A 19,607-nucleotide genomic window follows, 5' to 3' on the forward strand; every position below is an offset into this window, starting at 1 on the left:
GAGCAATCTCATAATCCCTATAAGTGTAAACAGGGCAAACCAACAACTCAGCTTTATGACTAACGGGATGATTTCAGCTTCTCCATCGTCAACTTCCCATATTTATGTAGCAATATTCTGTTCTCACCTGCATATGGTAATTATATCTCTCAACTGATTCGATACGCAAGAGCTTGTTCTGCTTATGGTCAGTTTTTAAATCGAAGCAAGTTACTGACAAACAAGTTGATGGTGCAGGGGTTCCAATAGTCTCGTTATAACGATCTAGTTTGCCAATACAACCTATCATTGGGTCAAATGCTGTCTGACGTGTTTCATATACCGATTGTTAGGCCGTTCTTGGCACACTAATTTTGACTACGTATAACTCCGTTTTCCTGATCTAGATATAGGGCTCACGGTGGATATGACCGGTCGACAGGGGATGCTTACTCCTCTTAGGCACCTGATCCCACCTCTGGTATATCCAGGGGTCCGTGTTTGCCCAACGCTCTTTTGTATTGCTTATAGGAGTTACGAGATTGATCACTGTTCATTATCTTCACCTTTCATAAGCAATAGAATTCCTTTTTCTCTTTTTCGAAACGAACGAGCTACCGCGAGCGGTTTAGATGCACATCAGTCTTTTTTCTTGAAAGAGGGGTAATTTGTTACCATTGAACATGTTGTTGTGGAACGTTTGGGATATTACACAAAACAGTGGTTTTGGCGTCATTAAAATTAGAAGTCACAATAGACTTTCCCACTCTCCAATGCTGGAAAAACTCTGATGTTTCGGCGTGTGAAAATAATAGAAAAGTGTCTAGAGGACAACACAAGTATTTTGGGCCAACTTTTCATTATGGATACGACAGTTTTACGTATCAGAACTTAATTTTCAACAGTGAAATACTATAATTTATCCATTGAATCATAAGATGCGCTTACAATTTAATCGCAGAGTATACGTCGCGGATCTAAGAAGTCTGATTTTAATTAAATTGAGAAGCCTTCAAAGATTGATCAAAATGACTAGGCCTGGTACTTTAAATTCACGAATGCATGAATAGGTACGACAGGGCTGCCATATATTTTAGTAAAGTAAAATAAGTACGGTTGAATGGACCAGTATCTCTCTAAGCTTTGACCTGAGATCGGGCAGAGTACAGCAGGGCCGTAAGTAGGGTTCTAAATCAGGGGAGGCAGGGGATTGGGGGCCGCCGATTGACTTTACGACTGAAAATGACACTTTTTAAATCCCAATTTATCATGTTTGTGTTTCATTTGTACTATGTAAAGAATCGTAATATGGTGTCAAAGACAAAGGTGCTTGTCTTCATTTTAAACATATATCCTATAATATAACATTTATATAATTTTATTTTCTTTTTTGCCAAAAAATCAGACGAGGCAGTTGCCTCGTCTGCCTCATCGGCAGTTACGGCCCTGTACAGATATGATGCACGTCATCCCATATCTGATTTAATGTTCCTTGTGTCCCAGGGGAGTGCTGAAACGGGCCAATTCATCCACATTAAGGTACTTTGAAGATTGTTATACAACAGAGAAGTAGTGTATATACGGAAACTAAATCGGGTATTAAATTTATTGATATGTCGTAGTACTGTGTACGTGCATTTAAATACTAACAGATAACATTGTTTTCTTGCTTTATACTTTAAGCATACATGTACCATACATTGTTATCTAAATAGATCTGTTTTATAGATAATCTCGGCTGAGATTCGGCTCGGCTGAATATGTGGACTGACGCCCTCACCGAATCTCGAAGTAGTCCTTCATAATTCATGGCTGGAAACAATTAATGTGCACTTACATGTAGGTGACCCTGCTGTTCTCTTCAAATAAATTAGTTGACTATTAAACCAACTATGTATCACTGTAAATGCTGCATTATATACCGTCTAAGTATGTAAATTCCTTAAAATACAAACTGTAAACTATCACTAAATATTCTGTTCAAATGAAGACCTCCACGGCGCAATATTCTTATCCCTCGAAATTGAAGAGTTCCTATTGTTTATTACAGGTATATATAAGTAGGTATGTGGCGATACTATGTATCAGTAATTTGATAAAACAGACTATAGGAACTCTTCAATTTTAGGTGATAAAATATTATGCCATGGAAGTCTTCATTTGAATGGAAAATTTAGTTACTGTTTTCATTTTGTGATTTTCATACCTAGACGGTAAGGAATGCAAAATCAATAGTGATAAAGAGTTAGTAACAGTCAAATCACTTATTTGAAACGAACAGCAGTGTCACCTAAGTGCACATTAATTGCTAGAACTGGCCGAAGCTGAAAGTAAATTCCCAGACATGAATTATGAAGGACTGTTCCGAGATTCGGTGAAGGCGTCATTCCAAATACTCAGCTGAGATTATTCCATACTAATGTAGGTTTGCACGTAGCCATGCCTTGCACTGTCCTTGTCACTGGCGCTAATGGATTTCTAGGACAACACGTGGTCAAACTGTTGCAGGAAAGGGCCGAGTTTGTGGATTACATTGTCTTGCTTGACAAGGATATGTTCGTTCAGAAATTAGGTTCGTTCAAGACTAGAGTCACAGAGTAAGACAGATGCTTAAACTCATAAGGGTTCACTTTGTATAACGTGTGTGTACTAGTGGAACAATTCTAAGGACATGATATGTTGTTTGCAAATTAAAGGAAGTCGGTAAATTGCTTTAATGTTTAAATTTCGTCAATTGACGTTAAGATTGTTGGCAAGAGCTATTCTCGTGATTCAATAATTACACTTTAATGAAAAAAAATGAAAATCCTTCTTAAAGAACACTTATAAACTACAATTGATATTATTGAACGTCTTGCAAACTGGGTTTTTATTAACACAGATATGTACAAAATGAAATTGTATAATTGTCTTATTCAGATTACAAGCCGAGAGTGACAGCAGAATGTATAACCGGCTCAATTACGGACCCAGACGTGGTGAGAAAAGCCGTCCAGAAGGTGAACTGCGTCATCCACTTAGCCGGGGTCATTGGTGTCACGACCTTCCCCGACGCCAAGGCCATGAAGGACGTCAATGTGAAAGGTGATTGACCTGCCACGAAGGTGTAATTAAGCCTTTTTCAAAATCATTACTTACTATAACTCACGCAGTATAAAAAACGATAAAAATAATATATAATGACATTGTATGGCGGTGTACAAATTCAAGCAAGCAACGGAGAATGACTTTTAAACAAGGTTTTCTCGCAACTTAAGTGCAAGACATAAAATAATATTTCCCTAAGTTACAAAGTTCGTATACATTATGAACACTTAATAATTGTACAAATTTGAAAACAGATGGTTTTTGTCAATAATACTTTTTGATATATCTATGTCGAAATTCCTCGTAATGGGGGCAAATTAATATAAAGTGGTATTCGTCCTCTATGTCATTTTTACAAATTTACATACTCTATTTTCTCTAAGTATATTGTTATGGCGGCCTGTTTCAATTTCAAGATTATGAAAAGATAGTCTAATTCGACAAATGTGCCTTTTATACATACATGTATTCTGTATAGGTTTACAAAGGTAATACTGTAAAGAAAGGTGATCAATAACATGTTTGTAAATAATACACTTTGAAGAACAATTAATTTGTTCAACTAAACTTTGAACACACATATCAGTCAACCTCTGTTTTATAATAGGAAAGAAAAGTTTAGAAGTTGCATTCTCCTGATCACACCAAATATATCCTAACCCTATAGTATGTCGTACAATTTTTGTTTAATGCAATAGGCCCAATTTTTGCTACAATTTTTGATTCTATCACAGTTGTAATATAATTCATCGTAACAATTTCTAATTATACAATTTTCACTACGCAACATTTTAAGCCAAAATTTGAACATTCTGAAGAATCGAATGATTTTCATAGGTAACCTCCCAGTTTCAAAGTACACCGAGGCAGAATTTATGTTTTTTCGCACACCTAAAACAGATTTTAAAAACTCTAAATGTATCTTTTCTATATCCCTGGCATTATGGCTTCCCCATACTTCACAACCATAATTCAGGATACTTGCTACATATATGTCAAAAATGCCAATAGTGTTTCTGTGTTAAGGCACATATTTTTAACTTTTGATTTTAATTAGAACATAGCTTTTCTACCTTGACAGGCTAATTGTTTTTGCGTTCAATTATAGTTGCCGTTAAACTTAAATAAAACACCTAGGTATACACATTTATCAACAACTTCAATTGGCTGACCATTCAGATTCCATTTTTCTGTATGTTTGATTTTACCTCCATTCCTAAAAATAACAATTTTTGTTTTATCAACATTAACAGTAAGATCCCAGTCAGTTGTATATTCATATAACTCATCTAACATATTTTGAAGCTCATGTACGCTTTCAGCAAAAATGACCATATCATCTGCATACATCAAAACATACAAGTTTAACTCTCGCGACTGTAATGGCACAATATCGTGTTTTAAAAATTCTACTTCAAAATCATTCACATATAACGAAAAAAGGATGGGAGATAACACTTCTCCTTGTAATAGTCCTACGTTACTTTTAAAAACTTCTGACATCATACCTGCAGATTTAACACTAGATTCTTGCTTTGATACATAACCCGGATAATGCATAGTAATTTACCTCTAATACCATACGTGCTGAGCTTTTTCCACAATTTAATTCGATCAACAGAGTCAAATGCTTTCTTGAAATCTATAAAACAACAATATAATCTCCTTGTTTTAGAAAGCGTCATATTAATAATTGAGGACAGACAAAAATAGCTTCTGTTGTACCTATTTGAGGCTGAAACCCAAATTGAGCATCAGTTATTATATCATTGTTGTAAGACCACTGTACAAGTCTTTGGTTTAAAATCGAAGTAAATAACTTATAAAAACAACTCACTAAACTAATACCTCTATAATTGTTGGGATCTGACGTATCACCCTTTTTATGTACTGGAACTATGCATGAGGAAAAATATCTGTTCTAAAAATTCTATTAAACAAATTGTGAATAATAGGTAAAATACAACTCTGAAATTCAATAAAATATTCATTCTACAGCAAATCAGTTCCATGGGATTTCTCTCGTTTTAATCTTTTAATTGCATCAAGTATTTCTTTTTCACTTATTTTACAATCAAGCTCCTCCAATACAGTTTCATCAATATTGGTAAAGTGTTCTTCTGATGATGTAGGTGCTTGCGATACCAGTTCTTTAAAGTGCTCAAAGAAAATAGATGGATTATAGTTTGGTCTCTTCCTTTTTTTCATTTCAAACTTTGAATAAAATGCCTTAGTATTATGTTTAAGTAAGTAGTCCAACATATTTTCCTCTGTCTGTTTGTGCTGACACTTCAGTCTCGCTGATAGGACCTTGTATGCTTTTTTCGACTGTAAAAATTCCTGATGCGTGCTTCGCGTTTTAGTGTTATTGAACAATCGAAGGTCATTGCGGTACACATAATACTTTCTCTTCAGTTTTTAATACTAGTATTATAAGCGATGGAATCAGCCGGTAACATACGGAGTTTGTTAATGCGCCTCACGGAAAGCAAACTGGCGTGAAGCGTTGCAGTTCACACCCTCATGTATTTTCTAAAAATGAAATTAATTTTTTTATATTTATATTTTACTTTCATTTCTATAGGAATTCTCAGCCGTAAAAAATAGTTGTGATATATCAAGATTTCAGTGGCGTAGCTTCCATTGAGGCAACCGAGGCAGCTGCCTCGGTAAAAAACAACAACACATTTTACGTTGTTAAAATGTCGATAGCTTCTGGGGGGCGCAGCCCCCCACACCCCCTGCCTCGGTAATATTCGAACCCAAGCTACGCCTATGGATTTATACGCACATTTTCACATCCATGAGGAAATGGATATCATTTCAATTAGTAAAAATATCGAAGACAAAAACAATGGAATGTAGATATATTTAAATGAATGCTAGTAAGTACTACTTATGTCTGTGTTTCACTCCTTCTTCACTTAGGGACCGCTTTGTTGCTGGAAGCTTGCGTGGAGTCTAACGTTGGTATATTTATATCGTGTTCTACACAAGACACGGTGCTAACAATGGCGGACCAAATAGACATTGATGAGACTTTATGTGTGGAACCACACGATCTCGGTTTTGGGGACTATGCCAAGACAAAATTAGAGGCAGAGCACATCGTGCTAGGAAAACATGGAACACAGCTGAAAAATGGTACAAAATTATACAGTTACTAATACTTTGAACTTCTGATGTCAAATTTACATATATTAGTAATGTATATTACTTTGAATTTTTATCATTCCATCCCAGGCCCGGATTTCTCGTAATGAACTTAAGTGGAAACTTGGACTTAAGTCTGATATTTTACTCAATTTGTGGCTGCTCAAATAGAAGAAAACTCAAACTTAAGTTTGAGATATTTTTTGAGAAGTCCAAGCCTTGTCTCTCCACTTTTCTTTCTCCAGTGGACGCACATGGTCTATTTCAAGACGTCCATTTCGTTCATCAAGTCTCACTTCGATGCTCTTTGTTTCCCCCGTGATCCAGTCAACAATCACATGAGTAGCACGGGCATATTCCCGATTGGATTGGGATTTCATCGCTTGTTATTTCCCCCAGTCGCGTTTAAAGTCAACATTTCGACAAATTACAACCTGTCATTGAGTCAAATGCTGTCTAACGTACATGTATTTCATGCCAATTGTTAGGCCATTCTTTACACACTGATTTTACTACAGATTGCTCCATTCACCTGATCTGGCGAGTGTCTAGGAGGGAGGAGTTAGCATCCCCTGTCGATCGGTTACACCCACCGTGAGCCCTATATCTACAACTCAATGACAGGTTGTAGTGGCAAACTGTAACATCAATTTGTTTTTCTGTCTCGATTTAAAAACTGGTTATACACAGAACAAGCTCTTGCGTATCGAATCAGTTGAGAGACATAAGCACAAATACAGGTGATAATGGAATGTGTGTCTATACATGTACATAATTATGGGAAGTTGATAATGGAGAAACTGAAATCATCCCGTTTGGCATAAAGTTGAGTTGTTAGTTTGCCGTTAATATCTACTTTCAATAAAATATCTAGATGCAGATCGGGCTTGAAGTCATTTGAAGCTGTGAGTTTTCGGGTCGCATGGGGCTTCAAGAATATTTGAGGGTAAATGTGGACAAAAGTATAGTGGGGAAACATGTTAAGAAATTTGTTGACATTAGATTTTTGAGACGGCAATGCAAGAATACAGTAATAAAAGGCCTCAACCGCGTGTATTTTTTTTCTCGGCGCCGTAAATCGAATGTTTTTATAAGGGTGGATAGGTAGCTCTCAGGTCTCTCCCAATATTTTCCCAGAAAGCTACAGATCTGCAGTTATAAAATATCCATTTTTTCAAAAGGTAAAATCTTATTTAACTAGATTTTGTGATGTAGGCTTTGGGGTGTACAGAATACAACCCACAGAAAATCCCCGCACATCCTTGAATGGACCAGGATAACTAATATTCTACCGACTAGCTACCACAGGAACTGATCCCTGTACACACAGAGAGATGATTTCACGACTCAATCACAGACAGCAAAATTGCTGTGACATCATTTTTGACAAAGTAGAACTTGAATTTGGTGGCGCGTGTCATTTTTAATTGGTATAATCGAATATAGCCTTTTAATTACTATACATGTGATGTGAGATTAATAGAATCCTTTAGAGTACGAGTGTGGGATAGGGAAGTTCCACCGAGGGGACAAGATTCGCAAGTCTAGGACGAGACTTTGCCGAATCCCAGACAGTGAATCTTGTCCCAGAGGTGGACGTTCCCTATTCCACACTAGTAAATAATGAAGGATTATTTTTCTTACATTTTACCCACAGTTTAGTGCATGATTTCAAGAGCTTCGAGAAAATTTGAAATTATCAAAATCCTCATTTGAACTTTAATGCAAAAACTAACTTGACAGCCAGAAGAGTATACCCGGAACTGGTTTACACTGGAAGTGTAAAAAACCCAAGACTGTCCACCAGAAAGCTATATCAAATTGAAATTTAAAGAAAATAATACAAAATATTTTACTCATTTGAACATAAACTAAGTCTATGCATAGATGAGGCTTCGATGGGGAATTTGACGTAAATCATAGAATATATATGACGTCACATTCAAATAAGGTCGCAGCAGTGTGCGACAGAAAAATCTTTCATGGCTGTCTCACATGGGTAAAGTCGGTCTCACACTGGTGATAATGTGAGAAAAAATATTACTCTAATTGTCTCATGCGGAAAAGTGAATGTGCAACTACGAAATAAAAACAATTAAAAAAGAAAAATCAATGTCTCGTGACCTTCAATGCGACATAGGGAACAGATGTAACATTTGATTTTAATTAAATTTTCTCTAATGATTTAAATCAGATTGGAATGGAATTGGGCAGAAATTGTTCAGCACTGATTACAAGCGCAGTTGTGCAGATAAGTCAGGAGTTTTTTTTTTAATTTTTTTTTTAGGAAAATAGATTTTTGTGATAACCCACGTATCTACGACTAGTATTGTAGTCCTAGGATATGTAGCAAGTATCTCATCATACCCATAGGCACATTTAAAATTGCTGAACTACGCTATTTCGAACATTGCGCTAATACTTCCTATTACCAGCCCATCAGAGTTATCGCGCTTTGATGACTCTTGCGCGTCAATAAAACAAGTCTCGCGAGCAAGTGCGAGATTACCGGGAAATAAGCAAAACGTCAAAACGTTGATACCCCCCCCCCCTTTATATATATTTATATATATATATATATATATATATATATATATATATATATGGTAAAATAGCCATTAGTCAAGTTACATTTTAAAAAATCTAACACTAATATATAAGACTAATGTGTTTTTGAACGCCATCACATCTGTTTCAAAAATCGATGTTTTATATCCGATTTCCATCGACATATGTAATTTTTGAAATAGCTTAGATGAAGTTCAGAAACATAGCAGTTGTGTTAATTAGTGTTATAAACATCTCAAAATTAAAACAACATTGCAGTTTGACAGATGGGTAATTTATTTTCTAATATTAGAAAAGGAGGGGGGGGGGGTTGTTACATGTAAAACTTATACTGTACCAGTTTATACTTACAAAGTTCATGCCATATGAACCTGCACTAATTGTATGATAAAATATCTTCATAGTCTGACAGAATAACTTTAAAAGCATATGAATCCCCATTATTTGCAAGAAGATTTCGTTATGTTGGATGTGCATAGCTAAAACCTTTACAGTTCTTCTTGCAGTTGATGTTTTATATCGGTAAAATTTAGCAAATTCAGTACCTATGCTCCCTCACATAGTTTAATAAGTTTGTCTTTTTTCTTGTTAAAATAATTAATTTTTTTTAACTTTAGAATTTTGATCAGTGTTGTGTTTTACAGTTGATTATAATTCGTATTCAATGCCATATTTGTTTACGTTGTCCCGGTAGCACGACTTTACGCGCCTTTAATTTGAAGAGTTCCACTAATGGAAATCAAAAGTATTGGCTTCCATGTTTTAAGCCCTTTGCCTACCTTGTTTTCTGTCAAATTTTACTCTCTATTGTCATGATGCTGCTGCTTAAATTATTTAGGAAATGAGTATTGAATATCGTTTCAGGTCAGCGTTTGCAAACCATTGTTCTTCGACCAGGGTTAATGTATGGAGAACTAGACTCAATTTTTGTTACGTCAGTCATACGTGCTACCCGGACAAACGGAGGTGTCCTGTATCACTTCGGAAGTCCTCAGGCATTTGGGCAATATGTGTATGTCGGGAACGTGGGGTGGGGCTTTGTGTGCGCCCTGAGAAAACTTTTCCATGGCAACTTTCATGGAGGAGAGACTTATTTCGTCGGAGACACGACTCCCTTAATGAGATTGTTCGAATTTAACGAACTCTTCATTAAACTTAATGGAGGCAGGCTTGCATCACGACCAATTCCATATCTCCTGATGCTGATGGTGGTTTTATTGTTGGAGTGGATTGTGTGGTTGATCTCCCCCGTGAAAGAAATAAACTTGCCCGTCACGTCTACAGCCGTCCGCTATGCCAACAAAAAGTGGAGCTACTCTTACGACAAAGCTAAACGGCAACTGCAATATTCACCTTTATATGACTGGGATGAGAGTTACCATCGATCTAGCAAATTCTACAAATCAATTAAGTGATCATCACTTGCAAGAAATTTAAAGAATAGAATGTAGACGCAACTATAATTTCGTACACTATTACTAATGCATGCACAATGTACATGAATATCACACCTATTACTTATAAAGACACATTTCTATAAAATTTCATCAAAATGGTATGGCTAAGAACGGAAATGTTAGAATAGAATTTTCTTTAAATCAATGCTTTAAAACCTTGTACTGAATGCTTTGTGCTGCGGATCTTAGAATTTAGAAAAAAATATTTACATGCACCATGTGTATTCTGCTTAAGTTCTATTGAAAGTCATTGGTTGTCATTTGCAACAACGAAAACACAGTTTGTCTCGATCCGGGTGTTTGGTGCCGTTGTATATTCAAGAACTCGGGGATCTATTTCACGGCATTGTTGAAATTGTTGGAAAAATGTTTTCCGATTTATCTATTTATTTTTTTTTACCTTTTATTTGGATTTAGTACAATAAAAACCGTTTTCCTATATCATACAATGGTTTGATTTCGGATATCGCAAATTCTATGGTCGTTTATAACGATCTAGTTTGCCAATACAACCTATCATGAAGTCAAATGCTGTCTGACGTGTTTCATACCAATTGTTAGGGTGTTCTTGGTACACTGATTTTGAATACGGATAACTCCGTTTACCTGATCAAGATACAGGGCTCACGGTGGGTGTGACCGTTCGACAGGGGATGCTTACTCCTCCTAGGTACCTAATCCCACCCCTGGTATATCCAGGGGTCCGTGTTTGCCCAACGATCTATTTTGTATTGCTTATAGGAGTTATGAGATTGATCACTGTACGTTATCTTGACCTTTCATTTATGAGTTTATAGTTTGCCGTTGGATTATCCCCCTCTACCATCATTCAAATATGGAGATAATTACCAAATATGGAGACAAGTCAAGGTCAGGCGATTTCCAGATGTTATTTATAAACAACTTACAGGTCAATAATATCAATATTTCACATTCTTGGAACGTATTTATATTTTAGAAAAATTGCAAAATACAAAACAAAACAGAAAAATATAAATAATAATATATTTTTCTTTAGTGTATTAAACGGGAAATGAAGATCGCAAACATAGGTTATGCATTACGAAGGTTATGCATTTCTTTTGTAATGTTTGTGACCATCATAACCCGTTTAACAAACCAAAGAAAGTATTTTAGATAATCAATAGGGATTCGTGTCTTTGGAAATGCAGTGGTCTAAATTGCTTTAAAAGACTTTTTAGACTAGGTGAGATGAACAATGCTTTAGTCTACTTGATGAACTGCATTTCACATGTAGTGCATGCGCCAAGTAATGATGTCTAGAAATATTTATTATCACTGGAAAAGTCTATAAATTGTCAGCATTTTTCTTATATTTTACTAGGTTGCTAATTCCTGAGCTCAGATTTCCTATTCAGACAACAAATATTACAACTACACACTGTGCTTTTAAAAAATTTATTCAGTGATCATATTTGTGAACTCCAACAGTTAAACATTTTGCAGAATTACGACACCACCCTGCATAATACGAAGTATTGCAAAGCACGAGTCCACGTGTGATTTGTTGAATATTGCCACAGTCCTCGCTTAAACCTGCAATAGTCGTGTATATATATCTCTAACACAGGAGACGATCCGTGTAACGACCACTCCTTTCTAATATAATGCAACCTAGAAATAAAGAAACATTAACGTTAAATATACCTGATTAATTTTTACACGCTAAAGGATTGGCCATGGCGTACTTCTGAACAACAAGTGATATGTACTGTAATTTATAAGTATCACAGGTGAGGTTTAATATTTTTCTCCTGCACAGCGAAGTCCAGTTGCCCAGCGAATGTACAGAACCTGGTACTAAATAGAATGATGGTAAGACACCTTACCGCTCTCTCTGTTGTCGTAACTGTATGGGGGATCGCATCAGCGGGCGGACCCTGGGGAGCGGCAGAATGCGACGAGGAGGCTGAAAATCTACGCACGCTCATCGTCCAGATGAAGAACACAATAAGTCATCTGAAAATGAAACTGGCCAGCAGTCATCACGGGGCCAAACCGGGTAAGAAACTGACTCAGTCTCCTGGAGTTTTTTGTTGTTGGAAGGTTGGAAGTATGCTCATTTTGGCAACTACATGTAATTCTAAACCACAGACATTATAACGATAAAACTTACACAATTTATTTTGTTTAACTACAGTTCAGAGTCACCAAACTATATAACAAACATTTTTGCACCTTTCAAATAAATTAGGAAAGTCTCTCTTCAGGAAACATTTGCTCGAAAGTAAAAACTTAATGCGTGTCTAAAAGTTTTTGAAGACGGCGTGTTTTAATTGATGCGGTAATCTAATTATAAAGTTCTATTTCTTTATGCAGGGATTGTCTTATGGTCATATGAATAGATTCCCATCAAATCCCAACTATAAAAGTTGTTTCTTGTTTTCAATTATGGTTATCAAATTCTCTTCATATTATCCATAGATCTATCTTACGTATTTCCATGCAGAGCTTTAGTAACGTTAGAGAAACTGCAAGGAGTAAGAAGTACGTGTACACGTGTTAGGGTAACACGTGCGCATGTAACAACTGAACTCTATCTACATGCCAGTTCCTTAAGCTCAAATTTACAAACAAAGGAATAGATGCCGTCAACATAAGTAACATACTTCGTCATATAAGAGTTCAATCGTGTATTCCAACCTATTTCAAGTTCAAGGCTACATCCAGTATTTCCTACAAATATACTTCTACTATTGCATTCAAACTTTTTAATTATAAACAAACTTTGCAGTGCCTAGATATAGACCATCTTATACTTAATCCACCTGCGTGTTCTTGTTCTTCATCTGTTTACAACTATAGTCCAGCTGGACATGTCATTACTGGTGATATTGATATATTTGAAAATGAGGACCTCAAATCACTTATTCTAAAAGGTCATAAATACAGAAAACCTCGGTCTTTCAATTGTCGACAGAACTTCATCTCTATTAGGAAATTCAATTCTGTCGAGGATTATGCCAGACGATGGGCTAAATATGAAAAAGAAGAACTTGATACATTGTCAGAATGGATTAAAAGTGTAAGAGGAATATTAAAATCCCGCATCAGACATATTAAAACAAAAGTATGTACCATCTATCCTTCTGTGTTTAGTAAACCAGAAGTGATAAAAGAATTAGATAGGTTACACGAGAAATATGTTTTGGTTCCAACTGACAAATCTTGTAACAATATTGTCTTTGTAAGGCTCATTATTACAACTGTATTTTAAACGAACGTGGAATTAATTCCACTTTTGGTAATCGTACTTATACTCCAACTGCCCTTTCAAAAGACAAAATTCTTCAAAACTATGCTTCAGTTTTAGACACATTTAATATCCCAGTCAATGGGTCGGATGAATATGAGTTACCGTACCTATACTGGATTCCTAAACTTCATAAAAACCCTTACAAATAAAGATATATTGCTAGATCCAGTAAGCGTTTTACCAAGCCCCTATCTTTGCTCCACACGAAAATATTAACAGCTGTGAAGGAGAAACCTCAAACTTACTGTGCGACTACATATGCCAGAAGTGGTATTAATCAATTGTGGATTTTAAAAAATTCTACAGAAATTTTAGTAAACTTGAAATCGCAAAACTTTTCTCAAATCAACAACATAAAAATGTATGCTTTTTCAACACTTTACACGACCATTCCTCATGATAAATTAAAGACTAGACTATTTGATATCATAGACAGTTGCTTCTTCAACAAAAATGGAAAACGCAAATATTCCTATTTAGTGGTCAATCATCCAAAAAATTACTTTCTTAACCGCCACTCTGATTCCACCCACAAGTACTCGGAAGTTGAAATAAAAAATATGCTGAAGTTCCTCATTGACAATATCTTCGTTGTCTTTGGTGATCAGATCTTCCAACAGTCTGTTGGAATCTCCATGGGCACGAATTGTGCTCTTTTGTTAACTGACCTGTTTTTATATTCCTATCAAGCAAAATTTATCTAAAAACTTCTATGTGAGAAGAAAACTTCTCTTGCTGTGGCTCTCAATTCGACATTTAGATATATCGACGACGTATCATCTGTTAACAATAATAATTTTCATTCATATGTCGATTTGATATATCCCAGTGAACTCGAAATAAAAGACATCACAGAGTTGTCCAATTCTGCTTCATACTTAGATATTTTATTGAAAGTAGATATTAACGGCAAACTAACAACTCAACTTTATGACAAATGGGATGATTTCAGCTTCTTCATCGTCAACTTCCCATATTTATGTATCAATATTACATTATCACTTGCTTATGGTGTTTTATATCTCTCAACTGTTCGATACGTAACAGCTTGTTCTGCTTATGGTCAGTTTTTAAAGCGAAGCAGGCTACTGACAAACGAGTTAATGGTGCAGGGGTTCCAACAGTCTCGTTTAAAGCCATCATTTCGCAAATTCTATGGTCGTTATAACGATCTAGTTTGCCAATACAACCTATCATTGGGTCAAATGCTGTCTGACGTGTTTCATACCGATTGTTAGGCCGTTCTTGCCACACTTATTTTGACTACTGATAACTCCGTTTACCTGATCAAGATATAGGGCTCACGGTGGGTGTGACTGGTCGACAGGGGATGCTTACTCCTCCTAGGCACCTGATTCCACCTCTGGTGTGTCCAGGGGTCCGTGTTTGCCCAACTGTCTATTTTGTATTACTTATAGGTGTTATGAGATTGATCAGTGTTCTTATCTTCACCTTATATCTATCACCTTTAGAATTTTAAATGTAAATAATTTATTGCTTTATTCCACAAGGGCTAAGCCCGTTTTGCCCGAACTCAGTGGTACTATAAATATACATTTATGGTATCACAGAGTTCAGGCCCAAAATGGGCTAAGCCCCTGTGCTTTATTCAAGAGAAAACATTTCAATATAAATACTGTTATTGTTCTCTGTAACTACATCATCTTATTTCATATGTGTATTTTCACCCACACAAAGAAATCGCACACAGTTAAAGCAAATGGGGTTTCATCATAGCCGCCATTTGTATTCGCAGCAACTTAGAAACAATACATATTGGATATGATTTACTAGTATATAGGAGAAAACTTATCTTACATTTCTAAACAAATATGTTCGATATGGATAATTGAAAAGCAATACATGTAAAATGAATATAAATATTTCATTCAAGTTTTTTTTATTTAGTTAACATATAACAGCACATGAAAATAATATATCACAAGAAACTGTTTACCTGTTTTTAAACTGCAAAACAAAAATTGAATTTATTCTGTCGATTATTATTCTATTAACCTGAAAACAATAATCACAGGTAACAAGGGAGAGCAGGGACCTCCAGGACCTAAGGGACTCACGGGCTATCCGGGAAAAAAGGGTGAATTAGGGAACCTCGGCCCTTTAGGTGACAAAGGACCCAAAGGACACCTTGGCCTTAAAGGCATTAAAGGTGATCAAGGGCACCGGGGTAAGAAGGGACATCAAGGAATCAAGGGCCAAAAGGGTGAAACTGGTGATAAAGGACTGATTGGAAACCGGGGTTCTCGGGGCCCCAAAGGTGTGAAAGGGGCTAAAGGAGAGACGGGAGAGATGGGTGCGAAGGGCTCGCAAGGCAATAAGGGTATGAAAGGATCAAAAGGAGACAAGGGAGTAAAAGGTATTACGGGAGATGTTGGAGAAAAGGGACTTGTCGGAGCTAAAGGCATCCAGGGCGAACAAGGTGATGTCGGCGACAAAGGTCAACAAGGTCAGAAAGGAGTGATGGGTGATACAGGAGATTCTGGAATCAAGGGGTTGAAAGGCAATAAAGGAGCAACCGGTGACAAGGGACCTGCTGGATTAGCGGGAAAAACTGGTCCCAAAGGACATAAGGGGCCAATGGGAAATAAAGGTCTAAAAGGCCAAAAAGGTGATCGAGGTGACAAAGGTGTTAAGGGGGCAATTGGAGACGAGGGTCCACAAGGCGATGTGGGAGATAAAGGAATCAATGGTAATAAAGGAGACACAGGGGACAAGGGGTCTAAGGGAGAAAAGGGAGTAACTGGATATCCCGGAGAAAAGGGGGATAAAGGGGATAAAGGCAACACTGGTAACCAGGGACCACAAGGAGAGCAGGGTCCGTCTGGAGATCCAGGTTTTCCTGGTCAAATGGGAGCCACTGGAGATCGGGGACCAAGAGGCCCAAAAGGACCCAAAGGACAGAAAGGGTATATGGGGGAACCTGGCCACGCAGGAGGAGTGGATCACTATGGGGGATCCGGCCATGAATTTTGGGATTACTATCGTTAGGAATATTGCTATGTTGTTGTAAACATAGATGACTTGTTTTGACTCATATTTTCAAAAAAGGAACTTGGATTGAAAACGATAAGTTACGAATTATTAAATATGTGCATACACTATGAATCATTCTGAAGTCAATTCTATTTACAAATGACATCGTCATATACTAACGCAACGTACATCTAGGTTGTACGAATATGCACTAAATGTCATTTACAATGATGTTGATAGAAATAGCTTGAAACAGTTGTACACTATCATTATCAATGTTGATTTCTTTCCCTTATAGTCAAACTTAACATTTCTAGAATACGAAATCATGGCAAAATCACAAAATTACTACTCAGTTACATGTAATTGTAAATTACCCAGTAATTCTATCTTGCAGTCTATCTTCTTCAGTAGAATAAAGGGCAGAATTCTTCACGTTAGATCTGTCTATTGTGCAAAACATAATAAATGATATTCAATACATGACGGTTCCACTCATGACTACTATATTTCTGTAATAGTAGCCAGAATAGTGAAACAACACCCCCCCCCCCCTAATAGTCTGCCAAACTCTTCATAGTGGACTTTTGCGAGAACGACTGACTTTCACAGTCAACGGCTGACTTGGACATTTAAACCTGCGTATGGTATGGAAGCACGATATCGTTAACTACATGTAATATCGAATTGTTAGACAGTATATAGGGAACTTCTTCTGCCTCGCTCTTGAGCTTTTTTAGTGATTTCTCTTGATCATGCACGTTAAGCAAAGACGAGTGTGTTCAAACCGCTGCACGTTACAAAATGGTGGCAGCGTAGTGACTCTGGTGTTTGGCTGTCCAGAGGCTTGCTTCAGGTAGAGTATGTTTGGGACTTTGTGTCCATGTACGCACTTGGTTTCGTCCTGGGACGACGACGGTTGTCGTCGTGAACGACAGATGCTGAAGAGGTGCCAAACAATCAGAAAAGACCCATGCTAAGCTTCGGGGGGAGTGTAGCAGACAGTATGTAGGGAATTTCTATGGTTTCGCTAGTGAGCTAGCTTTTCCAGTGAAATGGTAGAGTCTCTCTCTATTGAAGCAACGGCCAGTGTGTACAGATCGCCGCACGTTACAATATTATTACGGTAGGCCTGTTACGTTTCAAACCACTTGAACTTCTTTCACAAGGCTATTTTTGCATGCATACCTAGGTGTAAAATGTTAACTCGCACAGATACATTGATTCGTGTTTAAACTTTACAAAAAGTCATTACATCATGACAAATCGAATGTAAATTTATTATGCAGGAGTCTTGCGTTTTATTTTATCATAAAAATGAATGAAATTGTTATACAGCTTTATTCGATCAAACACACACAGTGCATGCTAAGCGTACCGACAATTCGGAATTACATGTGCATCTGTACTAATGGAGATCTGTAGCTCTCTGGGAAAATATTTGGTCATACCAGAGAGCTACAGATCCATCCATTATAAAAAGCTTTGATTCACGGCGCAGGTCACTGTATTCTTGCATCATGATATAAAAAAATTCCTAACATATTTTCCCAGTATATTTCTGTCCAAACATTTATTAAAGCCCCATGTGAACCGAAAACTCACATCTTTAATTTATTACGTTTGTACATGTAGGTAGCAGTCAATTCGAACCCCGTTAATTTTTTATATCTATTCATTCTATTCAATGTGAAGTGCGTACTCTGTCTTCATTTATACATATACAATAAACACGAATACTGGACGTAAATTTTGAAAACTAATCCTAGTATGTTATGAAAGCTATAAGTCTGGTCCCCGTCCCCGATGATTTTTTTTCAATACTGACATATAAAAACAGAACTTGGCGGGAGATAGAACTGGAACTGTTTCATCTTAAATATATAGGCAAACGGCACAGCATTGAAGAAGATCTATGTTTACACATAAACACTAAATACCAAGTTTGGCCCCGTCCTGGATTCAGAACGTCTACCACGGATGAAAGGTGAAGATAACGAACAGTGATTAATTTCATATCTCCTATAAACAATTCAAAATAGATAGTTGGGCAAACACGGACCCCTGGATACACCAGGGGTGGGATCAGGTGCCTAGAAGGAGTAAACATCCCCTGTCGACCAGTCACACCCGTTAATTTACAATTTCGGTAGAGGAATTTCAGCTCTATATGACCAGATCTATGTATTCAGTTTTTCGCCTGTCCGTATTTGCACTTGTAAAACACTTAGTACATTGCATTTTCTACAGAAGGCTAGGTTTTCACATTGAGTCTTGTTCCATTATGATTTAAAAGGAACTATTAAGTCACTGGATACCACTTATTGACATCTAATCATAGTGGGTTTAATTCAACATCACTATGTAATCAATACTCTAAGGCAAACTCAGGGGAGTAAGACAAATATCCTTTAATGTGCAGTTAATTGAACCTTGATTTGTGCTTACAATACCTCGTTCAATAAAGTCTGATTAAGTCTTCTAAATGTTGAAATAGAATGTTTTTATTCATTGATGCAATTTTCGACATTCCCCAAAATCAATAACGATAATGAAATGTAACACCATACAATGTGTAATAGGTTCATTATTCCACGGCGAAGTACTGAGTATACAGTGCTCCCTAAAATATACAACAAGACGCCATTAAAATATTTCTAATACAAGTCAATAGCATTCTGATTAATCCAAAACATAATTCTATACATTTGTATTGTATGACTTACTATCAATGACCTCAAAAAAAAAAAATTCACATAACTATCTTATGTATATCACCATTACACAAACAGTAAAAATCTGTACACAACATTTCCATCAAAGTACACAAAAGCAATATGCAAACACATACCCTAAGTAAGGGGCAAATGCGGTGACTATAGCAAGGCACTTCTGAACTGTGTATTGTAAGACTACATTGAAAATTAAAAATATCAAATACACTCTACATATTGCATGACCTTTACACATACCATGAAATTTATCTTCATATTAACTTCAAAGAACTAGTGCATGCATACATAGAAAACTACATAGTCTGTTAGGTATCAGGAGATTTATCTGATAAATCTGGATACGAGTTCTCCTACAGA

At 36.5% G+C, this 19,607-nt stretch overlaps 2 protein-coding genes across 3 annotated transcripts; both read left to right on the forward strand.

Moving 5' to 3' along the window:
• Nucleotides 1-1,097: 1,097 nt before the first annotated feature.
• Nucleotides 1,098-10,688, forward strand: LOC125654276 (3 beta-hydroxysteroid dehydrogenase/Delta 5-->4-isomerase type 1-like). Of its 2 annotated transcripts, XM_048884133.2 has the most exons (6): nucleotides 1,098-1,142; nucleotides 1,428-1,518; nucleotides 2,405-2,551; nucleotides 2,899-3,063; nucleotides 5,995-6,210; nucleotides 9,652-10,688. In XM_048884133.2, exons 3-6 carry the CDS (start codon nucleotides 2,419-2,421, stop codon nucleotides 10,200-10,202), a joined length of 1,065 nt encoding a protein of 354 aa, XP_048740090.2. In that variant the 5' UTR covers nucleotides 1,098-1,142; nucleotides 1,428-1,518; nucleotides 2,405-2,418; the 3' UTR covers nucleotides 10,203-10,688. The 2 variants fall into 2 exon arrangements, with proteins under 2 accessions (XP_048740090.2, XP_048740099.2); XM_048884142.2 differs by lacking the exon at nucleotides 1,098-1,142 and having other exon boundaries at nucleotides 1,434-1,575.
• A 1,389-nt stretch (nucleotides 10,689-12,077) lies between these two features.
• On the forward strand, nucleotides 12,078-16,643 carry LOC125656111 (collagen alpha-2(IX) chain-like). The gene is made up of 2 exons (XM_048886731.1): nucleotides 12,078-12,267; nucleotides 15,557-16,643. The coding sequence occupies exons 1-2, from the start codon at nucleotides 12,078-12,080 to the stop codon at nucleotides 16,528-16,530; spliced, it is 1,164 nt and encodes a 387-aa protein (XP_048742688.1). The 3' UTR covers nucleotides 16,531-16,643.
• Nucleotides 16,644-19,607: the final 2,964 nt, after the last annotated feature.

The sequence above is a fragment of the Ostrea edulis genome, chromosome 1 (genome assembly GCF_947568905.1).
Source record: "Ostrea edulis chromosome 1, xbOstEdul1.1, whole genome shotgun sequence".
Classification (NCBI taxonomy): domain Eukaryota; kingdom Metazoa; phylum Mollusca; class Bivalvia; order Ostreida; family Ostreidae; genus Ostrea; species Ostrea edulis.